At 39.4% G+C, this 14616-nt stretch overlaps 1 protein-coding gene across 3 annotated transcripts in view; it reads right to left on the reverse strand.

Annotated features, from left to right (window-relative positions):
- snx29 (sorting nexin 29) overlaps nt 1-14616 on the reverse strand; it is a 245953-nt gene that overhangs the window by 200017 nt on the left and 31320 nt on the right. For all 3 annotated transcript variants that reach the window (XR_004566372.1, XM_034193391.1, XM_034193390.1), the window contains 2 exons: nt 6439-6502; nt 4622-4750 (listed from right to left, as the gene is read on the reverse strand). Coding sequence is in view for 2 of the 3 variants with exons in the window: in XM_034193391.1 (XP_034049282.1) it covers nt 4622-4750; nt 6439-6502 (193 nt within the window). In the remaining variant the exon portion in view is untranslated. The remainder of the gene's footprint in view (nt 1-4621; nt 4751-6438; nt 6503-14616) is intronic.

Below are 14616 nucleotides of genomic sequence, written 5' to 3' on the forward strand. Positions count from 1 at the left end.
ATCAGTTTATGAATCAGCAGCATCAGTGCAGCTTTAATCACAGCCACAAAGGTTCTCAGGACTATTAAAGCTTAATTTTTACTCCTGGCTGAATAGTGAGGCTCACCATTGAAACTACAGCACATTTATCCGTACAGCTGGTGGAATGTGTGGGACTAGACGCTTGGTAATGTTACGAGGAGGAGCTAGTCAACCTTGACCTCTAGCCTTGAGCTTCGACCAATTATAACCAAAATAGAATCACTTCGTCCCATCCATGACCCCACTGTAAGCGGCAAGTTTTATCAAAATCGGATTCGGCATTTGTCAGATATCTTAAGTTATATTCATAGTCAGAGAGAGATCGAGGAGATCACAAGAGTTTACACCTCTAACATCGCCGTTAATTATTAGAAAGGTCACATAGTGGTAGCACCTGAATGTTACTTGATAAACACGTTATCAGAACAAAGCCTCGTTTTCACTTTCATAGACAAACCTGCATGTGAAGCGCATGACAGCCCACAAATATGATCAAGGATGCTTAGGATGAAAAAAAAAAAGACAGCAATCCAAAGTCTTGGTAAATTAAAAGACAGCAACTATTCACGGCAAATTTGAGTGCCCTGTGGTGCATTTTGGTGCATTATTTGGATTAAATTTGGACTTGAAACAGCTGCTAAATTTCTCTTGTGAGCTCATGCAGTATGGCATGTTGTACCATTCTGTAGGGGTATATACAGAATATAACAACACAATAGTTTACAAATATAGCTAACTCATGCAAAAAACTTTATTGATTTAGTTTGTTTTTGATTGGGCTCAAAGACTAGGCAATTACAATCTCAACATTCAAAGAACAAGTTAACTTCATAATGCTTTCAGACTAGAGACTAGATAGTTGCTTTCAGACTAGATAAAGATAGATAACAACATACCGTATTTTCCGGACTATAAGTCGCACTTTTTTTTTTACATGTTTTGGCCGGGGGTGCAACCTATACTCCGGTGCGACTTATAAATGAAAAATATACCGGTAGGATCTCAATTAATTTACTGTAACAAAACAATTTTACGTGACAGAGTCGATCTATGTTTTAAAATGGCCACCAGAAAAGGAAATGCAATGCATCATGGACACTGTAGTATGGCGGCCGTCCTATAAGTCACGCTGGTCGCGATAACCAATCAGAGAACAGAACGTTGGACACGTATTCCTCACCTCACCCACAGCGTGTGAAGCTGACAAATACGGTGCTTGCTGTTATTCCGGCATGGCGAACAAAACAGCTTCAACCCTTGGATATCAGTGTGAGCAGAGTGTTTAAGTTGACGCTGAGAGCTGCGTGGGAGCACCGGGTGAGCGACGGCGGAGGATTAGTGTGTGCACTTGGAAGGAGCTGGCGTCGATGATTGTGAAAAGTGTTTGAAGCAGACGAACATGGTGTTTATTCCGGGACGGCTAACAAAACAGCTTCAACCCTTGGATATCAGTGTGAGCAGAGTTGACGCTGAGAGCTGCATGGGAGCACTGAGCGACGGCGGAGGATTAGCGTCTGCACTTGGAAGGAGCTGGATCGACAACGCTGGGTGGTCATGAGCTGCGCAGGTAGGTGCTGCATGGTTCGGCTCGCAATGTGGTCTGCAAAATACAAACATATCTGTAGGTAAAATGCAGCTCACGAGAGGGCACTCAAGGCTTATGTGACTGTTCCTGCGACTTCTGACTACCATAGAAAAATAAAAATTTCAACGTTACTGATAACTTAACAAGACAACGGAGAAGGCCCGAAAAAATGCCACCAAAAAGAAAATCATACTCTGCAGATTGTAAGTTACGACTGGTGAAATATGCATCTGAAAACGGTAGCCGTCACAATATTATCATCTGAACTTTTCATGTTAAGTTAACATACCTGTATGTCCATGGGACTTATAGTCCAGTGCAACTTATTTATGGTTTATTTTTCTTTATAATGATAAAGTGGCTGGTGCGACTTATACTCCGGTGCGACTTATTTATGGTTTATTTTTCTTTATAATGGATAAAGTGGCTGGTGCGACTTATACTCCGGTGCGACTTATAGTCCGGAAAATACGGTAATACTGATGAGATTCTGCTTAGGATCAATTCACTTTTGTAGCCATCACAGATGACATTACCATGTATACATACTATTATAGTAAATACATATACAGTCAGCCTATTTGTCTGCTCTGAACACTGACATGGCATCTAATCAGTCATTCTATACCTAGAGTGTCACATTTTCTTCATACAGAACTACATAAACACAGTATAAACACATCAACCAATGTTCCACATCCTGGTTTCTCTCCTGTGTAAAATCATATTTGAATATCACACTGACTAAATTAATATGGACGCACAAAACATGAATATCAATCTAAAATATCTACTATACTTTAAGTCAAGCCTTAAAGCCTATTTTTATTCTCTTTCTTATGAATAGTTTTTATTTTTATCTGTTTTATTCTTTTACTTCTGTTTTTAATTTTTTAATTTTTATTTGATTATTTTAATTTTTTATGTTGAACTGTTCTATGTGAGGTGCTTTGAGATGGCTTTTGTTGTGATTTGGTGCTTTATAAGCCGAAATTGAACAACATTTTATTGAGTCTTAAAGTAAATAAATATGAAATTTGTCACTGGATCCTTAAACTTTGGACATAATAAACTCTACATGGTGGATCCTTGATCTGTGGACATAAATAAGAATAAACAAAATCTGTAGTTTTTGTCAAAAACATTTCCTTTCAGACATTTTGGCATGAATGTCTTTCCATACATCTGAGCTGAGCTCTTACAGCTGGCTGTGCTTCACGTCAGCATCAGTTTAATTCATAAATTCAATGCGCATATTAAACAAATATGTAGGACTGCTTTTTTGCATTTGCGCAATATCTCTAAAATTAGAAAGGTCTTGTCTCAGAGTGATGCTGAAAAACTAATTCATCCATTTATTTCCTCTAGGCTGGACTATTGTAATTCATTATTATCAGGTTGTCCTAAAAGTTCCCTAAAAGCCTTCAGTTAATTCAAAATGCTGCAGCTAGAGTACTGACAGGGACTAGAAGGAGAGAGCATATTTCACCCATATTGGCCTCTCTTCATTGGCTTCCTGTTAATTCTAGAATAGAATTTAAAATTCTTCTTACTTATAAGGTTTTGAATAATCAGGTCCCATCTTATCTTAGGGACCTCGTAGTACCATATCACCCCAATAGAGCGCTTCGCTCTCAGACTGCAGGCTTACTTGTAGTTCCTAGGGTTTGTAAGAGTAGAATGGGAGGCAGAGCCTTCAGCTTTCAGGCTCCTCTCCTGTGGAACCAGCTCCCAATTCAGATCAGGGAGACAGACACCCTCTCTACTTTTAAGATTAGGCTTAAAACTTTCCTTTTTGCTAAAGCTTATAGTTAGGGCTGGATCAGGTGACCCTGAACCATCCCTTAGTTATGCTGCTATAGACTTAGACTGCTGGGGGGTTCCCATGATGCACTGAGTGTTTCTTTCTCTTTTTTCTCTGTATGCACCACTCTGCATTTAATCATTAGTGATTGATCTCTGCTCCCCTCCACAGCATGTCTTTTTCCTGATTCTCTCCCCTCAGCCCCAACCAGTCCCAGCAGAAGACTGCCCCTCCCTGAGCCTGGTTCTGCTGGAGGTTTCTTCCTGTTAAAAGGGAGTTTTTCCTTCCCACTGTCGCCAAGTGCTTACTCACAGGGGGTCGTTTTGACCGTTTGGGTTTTTCCGTAATTATTGTATGGCCTTGCCTTACAATATAAAGCGCCTTGGGGCAACTGTTTGTTGTGATTTGGCGCTATATAAATAAAATTGATTTGATTTGATAAAGAACACAAGACGTCTCATTTTGGGAAGAAAAAAACATTTTAGTCGACTGTAGTTTATTTTCTGTATTACAGTGTTTGGAAAGAGGTGTAATTTTATTTAAAGTGGCAATTTTGTGTCAACGGAACGCAGGACGATTCTCGTTTCTTGACTACAACATGACAAGAGTGCCAGTTAGTGACTTTAATCCACACAAAAGCGACTCACGATATTTTAATGGCTTTGAGAGGAGTTAAGAAGTGGACTTACCGCTTCTGAAGAGCAGTGAATCAAAGAACCACGAGCCAGTGGTTCGAAGCATTGCTTCAATGGCTCATGCATCAAAGTGGAATCGCGCTGCAGAAACGGTTGATTACAGAGCCGCTGCAGACCAAACCCTGAATATCCATAAGACTTTATTCGTACGTCCGTATGACTCTGAAACTCGGAAAAATCCGTATAATTTACGGACAATCCGTATCGGTTGACATGTATGGATTTGAGGAAATAAAAATGAATGTTTTGCTAGTTCTTTTAGACGGCGAGATTTTGCAAAAAGACAGAAATCCGTCCAAAGACGGCGAATAAGCATCCATGTATGATGCACCAGGTCGCGTATACAAAAAAAAACAAAAAAACAACAAATGCACAACTATGCCGCTTCTGTAAAACCTCCTGGTGACGTCATGGAACATATGACAACATTACAGGCTCCCCAGTAATGTCAGGGGTTACCAAAGTGGGTCAAACAAGACTATGGCACAATAACCTGGACAGCAGGTGTCTTCTCACCTGGCCAGAGCCTGAACCTTCACCGTGTGTCTCTCCTCCAGCTCTGCCAGCTTCTTTTTCAGCAGTTCGCTTTCTTGCCTTAAACCAGCCGAGTGTTCCATCTCCCCGTCCAACAGACTGCGAAGAGACCTGCAAACACACACACACACACCGACACACACACACACATATAACTGAAAGGAACATAGTAGCCAGTAAACCAGTATGTCTCCAGTATATTGCAGTTTTTCTTTTTTACTTTCACTTTTGATATATATGTGCTGCTATACAATGCTGCTGGAACCTCAATTTTCCTGAGGGAGTTTTCCCAAGGGATCAATAAATTTCTATCTAATCTAATCTAAGTACTTGCGTTTACCACAACACCTACAGGGATCCATGTATGGACCAGTTTTTATGTCTCTTCAAAATTTCTGAACAAAGTCTCTGTCTGTAAATAACCTACAAAAAAATAATGATAATCATAAGCATGATAAAAGTGGGAGCTGATTTATGTGCACCAAATAGCAAATTAATGTTCCTCTCAATTATTCATGATTGAAAAAGAATTAAAGGCATTAAAGGTGAAATATCTTTTGATTTTTTTAAACTATAAGAAGCGCACTCTGTAGCAACACTATTATTTTGCTCATTAGTATTTAAATAAACAACTCACAATCTTATATCACCAATATGAACAAAATTCACCTCGTCTGGAAACAATTTAGAATTTTGACCCATGTGGGTTAAAATACAGTGACAAGACACATGACACACTTTCTGTGGCAACGTCACAGATTACACTGGAGGGGTTCGACCCCCAAACAGAATGCTGGGAACCTACGCATTGCTACATTACATATGCTAATGTTAACATCATAGAGCCAAAAAGAGCAGATTTTCATTTGTGACTGAAAGGTGCCCCCCCACCCCCCCCAAAAAAATCTAAAATTTAAACAGAGCTAGTAAATGGTTACAACATTTGTTGTTTGTCAAAATGAGTCAGAGGAGAAGCTAACATTTTATCATAGCTTTATTAGATGCATTTTTCCTAGTTGTAAGTTGGAAATTCCGAATTCCCAGTTTTCATCAAAATGCAGCATGAACTTTGAACCCTGCACATGTGCTTATGCCTTCATGTCATCAAAGGATCTCACTATAGTTGACGTGGAATCTGCTCAGAATAAAAACCAGCAATGAAATTAGCCATAATTTTGTGACATGTTAGAGAAATAAAGGTACACATGAAACAAATGTCACCCTTTTTGTGGAAAATCTAAACTACAAGTTTCCTCCTTCACAGTTTCATCCATAGTATGTTACGGTAATTTGTGTGCACAATTAAAAAATTAAGCATTAATAATTTGTGCAGAATCCTTTTTGCTTGCAGGGTACGTCTCACGCTCCATACTTTCAAAATACGAGCCAGCAGACAACTTCATTAAAGACACAGTAACTCCATAACTCTTCTAGAGGTTTAAATGTCTATGAAATATCGCTGACATTCTGCTGCAGTCGTTTAGACAAACATTAACATTAAGAAGTAGTTTTTGCTTAAATTCAGCAAGGGAAAAACCATTTAAATTTCTTTGCAGAGGATTAGTATTTAAATCATATTGATTAAACATTTGTGTAAGTATAACGTGTGTTTTTTGCACTGTTGTTTCGGTTGTTAATCATGTTCTCTGGCAGCTTCCTGAAAAAACAGATTCTTGTCCAAATTCAGCACAATAAAACCTCTGAGGATGACGAGGAAACAAGCCGACAATAGCTACAGAAGACTTGCACGGTATTGTCTCAAAGTGTGCGTGTCATAAACAGAATTTATCCTCACGTACGAGTTCTGCTCCTCCAGCTCATCTTTTCTGTTCATCATGGCGACGATGGCCTGCCGGAGCTCCACTGCAGAGGACACACACCAGAGTTAGACAATAAAATAAAATTACGTTTACGGGCGCACGTTAGCGATCCCAAGAGGGATATTAAATAACATACAGTACTCCGTTCTGATGCAGCCGTATATACACATGAGCTGGTGCTGCAGAAAGTCCCAACACTTTCTGAAATTTTAATTTACGACCATTCTGAGATGTTGTCTGCTTAGTTTGGACTGTTTTCTAGTGGGGCAGCATAGCAGAACAATTGTTCATTTTGTGATAAAAGTATGGAATTTGGTACACATATTCTAAATTAACTAATGTTTATTTTCAGATATGGAGCCATCCTGGAGCTGACCTCTAATGAGCTACAGGGGTCAAAGAATTACACAGGGGTCAAAAATTTAAAAGTGTTCCAATCATGTTGAAAACTATACCACATTATTTGTCTGATCATAATTCCAAAAAGGTATAGTTTGGACTATCTATGACTGAATATTCTGGAGTTAAGGGGTACAGTAGTGTTCAGAATAATAGTAGTGCTATGTGACTAAAAAGATTAATCCAGGTTTTGAGTATATTTCTTATTGTTACATGGGAAACAAGGTACCAGTAGAGTCTCACAAATCCAACAAGACCAAGCATTCATGATATGCACACTCTTAAGGCTATGAAATTGGGCTATTAGTAAAAAAAAAAAAAAAAAAAAAGTAGAAAAGGGGGTGTTCACAATAATAGTAGTGTGGCATTCAGTCAGTGAGTTCATCAGTTCCTGTTGAACATGCTTTTCTCTTTGAAAGCCTGAGGAAAACGAGACGTTCAAGACATTGTTCAAAAGAACAGCGTAGTTTGATTAAAAAGTTGATTGGAGAGGGGAAAACTTATACGCAGGTGCAAAAAATTATAGGCTGTTCATCTACAATGATCTCCAATGCTTTAAAATGGACAAAAAAAAAGACGCGTGAAAGAAAATGGGGAAAAAAAACCATCAAAATGGATAGAGGAATAACAAGAATGGCAAAGGCTCACCCATTGATCAGCTCCAGGATGATCAAAGACAGTCTGCAATTACCTGTAAGTGCTGTGACAGTTAGAAGACGCCTGTGTGAAGCTAATTCATTTGCAAAAATCCCCCGCAAAGTCCCTCTGTTAAATAAAAGACATGTGCAGAAGAAGTTACAATTTGCCAAAGAACACATCAACTGGCCTAAAGAGAAATGGAGGAATATTTTGTGGACTGATGAGAGTAAAATTGCTCTTTTTGGGTCCAAGGGCCGCAGACAGTTTGTGAGACGACCCCCAAACTCTGAATTCAAGCCACAGTTCACAGTGAAGACAATGAAGCATGGTGGTGCAAGCATCATGATATGGGCATGTTTCTCCTACTATGGTGTTGGGGCTATATATCGCATACCAGGTATCATGGATCAGTTTGGATATCTCAAAATACTTGAAGAGGTCATGTTGCCTTATGCTGAAGAGGACATGCCCTTGAAATGGGTGTTTCAACAAGACAATGACCCCAAGAGCACTAGTAAACCAGCAAAATCTTGGTTCCAAACCAACGAAATTAATGCCTCGCAGATGTGAAGAAATCATGAAAAACTGTGGTTATACAACTAAATACTAGTTTAGTGATTCACAGGATTGCTAAAAAAGCAGTTTGAACATAACAGTTTTGCGTTTGTAGTGTCAACAGCAGATGCTACTATTATTCTGAACACTACTGTAAAAACAGCAAAAATGGTGACAAAGGTCAATTTCAGTTTGTACAGGGGTCAAAAGTTAAAGTTGCTCCAATTTTGGTAAAGAAATAATGCAAATTATTGCTTAAGTTATTAGCATTTTAAAAATGAATAGTTTACACCATCTATCATGCTTAGTTCTCATGTTACGGGGTAACATATGTCATAAGTCATAAAATCCAATGGACGTCGAACTTGTTTGACCTTTACTTTGGAGACCAAACATTTAACATAGTCAAAACTATTTCATGTATTTATCCTTTTATTTCAACCAATAATTTAAATCCCTTTTTTACCAAAATTGGAGTAACTTTAACTTTTGACCACTGTACAAACTGAAACTGATCTTAGTCACCATTTTTGCTGTTTTTACCCCATAACTCCAGAACATTCAGTCATAGATAGTCCAAACTATACCTTTTTGGAATCATTATGATCAGACAAATAATCTGGTATAGTTTTCATCATGATTGGAGCATTTTTAAATTATGACCCCTGTGTAATTTTTTATTTATCCCAGTAGCTCATTAGAGGTCAGCTCCAGGATGGCTCCATATCTGAAAATAAACATTAGTTAATTTAGAGTATGTGTGCCAAATTCCATGCTTCTATCACAAAATGAACAATTTTTATGGAAATTTTAGCTAAGCTGCACCACTATTCTACCTTCTAAAGCAGGGGTGCCCAAGTACGGTCCAATCCAATGAAAGACTCGTAAGCCGGCTTTTAATGAGCCTTTCATTGGATTCAGGTGTGTTGAAGCAAGTAGACAACTAAGAGTGTCAGGAAGGTAGATCTTGAGGACCAAACCTGGGCACTCCTGTTCTAAAGTTTGTGAGATGTGTGTTAAGATACTTCATGTTCACCAGGACTGGACAGAAGTCAGTCAAGATTTCTTAATGTTTTGGATTATTGAGGAATGACATCATAAAGAATAAAGCAATGGACACAGTCTAAAAGAATACTGGAAACGTGACCAAACTATTGCGGGAATCGGGAAACAAAAAAGGTACTTGAAGGCAGAACCTTATGGGTTTAAGGTCTCTTGAGGGTCTTGCGGTATCATGTCTTGATATACGGTTGTAAGACTTTGACTTTAACCCGTATTTGGGATGTCTTTGATTATAGGTCTTTTAAGTGGATCCTTGGGTACCACTGAATGACTGTTTACTCAGGAAGACTCAGATGAGGCGTATGACTTGCATTGTGAGGGAGCATCAGCTATGATATTTTGGTCATGTGGGACGTTGCTCTGTAGATCATCCAGGATGACAGCAACTGGAGAAGGCCAAGGAAACGCCCACATTTCATCTGACTGTAGCGGATAGTAGATGGTTACTTTTTGAGAGGCGGAGATGGAATAGTTGGTTGCCATCATGGTGTATTGGATGCGCTTTTCCACCAATTCCAAAAATAAAAACCATTCCCTAATAAAACTGGCAGTAGAACCTCTTAAAAAAAACAAAAAAAAAACAGAGTACCAACAACATTAAGTCACTGAGCTACATCAAAACTCCATAAGCTCTGGCCAGATATCTCCCAATCTCAAAGGCCAAGGACTCAGTCATGAATGTCATTGTGGAGATAAGTACAGAAACTTGATGTCCAAGTCCAGAAAGCCATTAAAACTCTGGATCTTTGTCTTGAACCAGGACAACCATAAACCAAGACACTCCGATTCCTCTTCTCAAGTGCTACAATCAGAGTATCCACTGATTCCACTAAGATCTCAGCATCAACTGTGAAGTCAAGGTCAGTAAACCTCACTGGCAAAGACACTTGCCAAAACCTGACAAAACACCCAACCAAACAGTCCCAGACAGGTGGACATTGGAACCCAAGAAAAGCATGAATCAAACTTTAGATGTTTTTTTTGGATGGTCACTCATCCACTGAATCCCATCTTCCCACCGTGCAGTACGACAACCCTTCAACTCAGGGATCGGTCAAATTCCTGCTGTGTGAGCGTTCCTTAAGTGAACAAGGAGCGTGATGAAAGCAGAAAAGAAGTCTATTATCTACACATCAGCCGTTCAGAAACAAATTTGACCTTTCGTTCGACCACACTCTCACAGCAGGTGCCAACGATGAGCCATTACGGAATTCAACAAAACCAGACACCCCTCCGTGCTCGCAGAGGGATGTGGCCAAATTACAGCGTGAGCGCAAATACAGTACATGCACGTCTTTCTCCTCACGTCAGTCGTTATCGTGAGCGAGTGCTATCTGAGCCTCTGCCGGAAGCTCCATGCTCATGTTCAATCACTCCAATAATAGATACATTAGCAGTGATGCGGGGGCTGTAATGGAGGTTCCCTGTGAATTATAGACTCCATACTCTCCAATCAATGGGCCGCTTGGCCTCGCACGCCGTCAGATCCGGACAGAAATCACTGAGGGAGAGATGCACTTGGCAATTCTCCTTCCTCTCCAACATAGTTTTCCTACAAGTTCCTCCCACTCACGTGGAAAGATTCAGCACACTTGTGACTCGTGCAGGTTCGACACAAAACAAGTAGAGGCACTCAGGACAGGGTGTTTTTGGCTTCTTCTTTTTATTTATTAATCTGGCAAGTTCTGCTGCTATGCAATACTCCAAAGAGACTTATGCATACAAACATACATGTATTATATATATCACAGAATAGGAGTGTAACGTTACACAGAAATCACAATTTATTACGTTAGGGGTACAATGAAAACAAGAAACACAACATTAAAGATATTTAGCCGATGTTCTTTGAGCTATCATGCGACTGAATCGTCTTTACAGATTGTTACTAAATATATTTTTTTGAATTTTTCTATTATATTTAGAAAAATAAATGCGACTTACACTACCGTGCACATTATAGTCCAAGAAAACAATAATAATAATAATAAAGCCTTTATTTTCATTGTACATATAAAACCCCTGGCAAAAATTATGGAATCACCAGCCTCGGAGATGTTCATTCAGTTGTTTAATTTTGTAGAAAAAAGCAGATCACAGACATGACACAAAACTAAAGTCATTTCAAATGGCAACTTTCTGGCTTTAAGAAACACTAGAAGAAATCAGGAAAAAAAATTGTGGCAGTCCGTAACGGTTACTTTTTTAGACCAAGCAGAGGGAAAAAAATATGGACTCACTCAATTCTGAGGAATAAATTATGGAATCACCCTGTAAATTTTCATCCCCAAAACTAACACCTACATCAAATCAGATCTGCTTGTTATTCTGCAACAAAAAAGGAGTGATCACACCTTGGAGAGCTGTTGCACCAAGTGGACTGACATGATCATGGAATCACTCAATTCTGAGGAAAAAAATTATGAATGATGAAAAACAAAAGAACGCTCCAACACATCACTAGTATTTTGTTGCACCACCTCTGGCTTTTATAACAGCTTGCAGTCTCTGAAGCATGGACTTAATGAGTGACAAACAGTACTCTTCATCAATCTGGCTCCAACTTTCTCTGATTGCTGTTGTCAGATCAGCTTTGCAGGTTGGAGCCTTGTCATGGACCATTTTCTTCAACTTCCACCAAAGATTTTCAATTGGATTAAGATCCGGACTATTTGCAGGCCATGACATTGACCCTATGTGTCTATTTGCAAGGAATGTTTTCACAGTTTTTGCTCTATGGCAAGATGCATTATCATCTTGAAAAATGATTTCATCATCCACAAACATCCTTTCAATTGATGCGATAAGAAAAGTGTCCAAAATATCAACGTAAACTTGTGCATTTATTGATGATATAATGACAGCCATCTCCCCAGTGCCTTTACCTGACATGCAGCCCCATATCATCAATAACTGTGGAAATTTACATGTTCTTTTCAGGCAGTCATCTTTATAAATCTCATTGGAACGGCACCAAACAAAGTTCCAGCATCATCACCTTGCCAAATGCAGATTTGAGATTCATCACTGAATATGACTTTCATCCAGTCATCCACAGTCCACGATTGCTTTTCCTTAGCCCATTGTAACCTTGTTTTTTTTCTGTTTAGGTGTTAATGATGGCTTTCGTTTAGCTTTTCTGTATGTAAATCCCATTCCTTTAGACGGTTTCTTACAGTTCGGTCACAGACGTTGACTCCAGTTTCCTCCCATTCGTTCCTCATTTGTTTTGTTGTGAATTTTCGATTTTTGAGACATATTGCTTTAAGTTTTCTGTCTTGACGCTTTGATGTCTTCCTTGGTCTACCAGTATGTTTGCCTTTAATAACCTTCCCATGTTGTTTGTATTTGGTCCAGAGTTTAGACACAGCTGACTGTGAACAACCAACATCTGTTGCAACACTGCGTGATGATTTACCCTCTTTTAAAAGTTTGATAATCCTCTCCTTTGTTTCAGTTGACATCTCTCGTGTTGGAGCCATGAATCATGTCAGTCCACTTGGTGCAACAGCTCTCCAAGGTGTGATCACTCCTTTTTTGTTGCAGAATAACAAGCAGATCTGATTTGATGCAGGTGTTAGTTTTGGAGATGAAAATTTACAGGGTGATTCCATAATTTATTCCTCAGAATTGAGTGAGTCCATATTTTTTTTCCCTCTGCTTGGTCTAAAAAAGTAACCGTTACTGACTGCCACAATTATTTTTCCTGATTTCTTATAGTGTTTCTTAAAGCCAGAAAGTTGCCATTTGAAATGCCTTTGTTTTGTGTCATGTCTGTGATCTGCTTTTTTTCCTACAAAATTAAACAACTAAATGAACATGTTCTGAGGCCGGTGATTCCATAATTATTGCCAGGGGTTGTACATACACACAACAAAATTTGTCCTCTGCACAATCCAACCACTAGGAGTCACAGTGGTTGGTCTCGCCACAGTGCGGCCTGGGGACCAACTCCAGATGTAGAGAAGCTGCCTTGGTCAGGGGCACAGGAAGGACCCTAAATAAGCATGTTTTTGATTGCGGAAGGAAACCGGAGTGCCTGGAGGAAGCCCACACAAACATGGGGAGAACATGCAAACTCCACACAGAAAGGCTAGGAAGCGATCCCACAACCTTCTTGCTGTGAGGCACCAGTGCTAACCACTAATCCACCGCGCTGCCCACATATGGTAATTCTTTGTGATCTGCTGACTCCATCATGTGTTTCCATGTGACATTTCAACAAATCTGTCCAAAATCAAACCTCTTATATCCACAACTAAGACTCAAGCCTTTCACCATGCCTAATCTATATCAGACCCAAACTGTTTCACGATTCTAAACTTGACTTTGATCTTTCAATGTCACTTACGATCAAAGGCAATATAATCAAGAGAAAGGTGACATATGATGTCATAATAGTGTTTAATAATTAGGAACTTCCAGGTACCATTCAGGCTAATTTAGCCTCTAACGTCAGCGCTCTGTCTCGACCACTAAAACTTTATGTAGTTGTGCCCATACAAGGAGATACAAATTTTGCTCTATAATCATATTTTTGGGTGGTGTTGAAAAGTTACTATCCAATCCCCTCACAAAAGCTACTACTGATGACGTCTTGACCAAGTGTTCTGGTAGCAAGTTCCATAGATTTCTTATCCTCAAGGAGTTCTTACAAATGTTCTGATGTGGTTTTTCCTTGTAGATTTTCCACTGGTGTCCTCTGGTATTTGAATTCTCTCTAAAGTTAATGAGTTTAGTTGTAATCTCTGGATCAAAACTATTGGTAGCCATCTTAAGTTCAATCATATCCATCATATCCCACTGTCGATGTCTGCAGAGTAGAGCTGGTAGATGAAGCTGTTAGAACATTTCCCTGAAATCACGAGTGTCGTCATTTCCAGAGGTTCATCTTGAGCCAGCTCCTTGATCTGGACATATAAGCAATGGGCACAAATTTTGACCAGATTTTTCTCTAAATTAAATCACTTTGACTCTCAATCATTCCACTAATTTTGCCAAAATTGGTTCAAATTGACTATGTTGTTCAAACACACACAGGACCAAAATCAAATCCCCCACACTGACTGCTGCAAATGCTTGTAAAAGAAAATACACTTCAAAATGTTCTATTGTCAGAACATCTTATTTACTTGTGTAATCGCTATCAATGATGTACCGCGGTGATTATTAGCTAGTCTTTAAAAGATCTGTCATTACTGACTATCTCTGCAACGACATGTCTCTGGGTCATTGGCTTTGAGATCAGGAGACGGCTGGAAAAAGCTTGAGGAGCCACAAGATTGCTGGACAGAGATGTTTGATGATGCTGATATCTATCAGTGGAAATAACATTTATACTCAGGGACACGGTGAGAAGAAGAAATAATCGGAAGGGACTCTGAGGAGAGCCGCTGCTTCTTTGCATCAAAAAGGGCCAACTGAGGTTATTTGGGCATCTGGTGAGGATGCCCCCTGGGGGTCTCCCTGGGGAGGTCTTCCAGGCACGTCCAACTGGACCTC

The sequence above is a fragment of the Thalassophryne amazonica genome, chromosome 18, assembly GCF_902500255.1.
Source record: "Thalassophryne amazonica chromosome 18, fThaAma1.1, whole genome shotgun sequence".
Classification (NCBI taxonomy): domain Eukaryota; kingdom Metazoa; phylum Chordata; class Actinopteri; order Batrachoidiformes; family Batrachoididae; genus Thalassophryne; species Thalassophryne amazonica.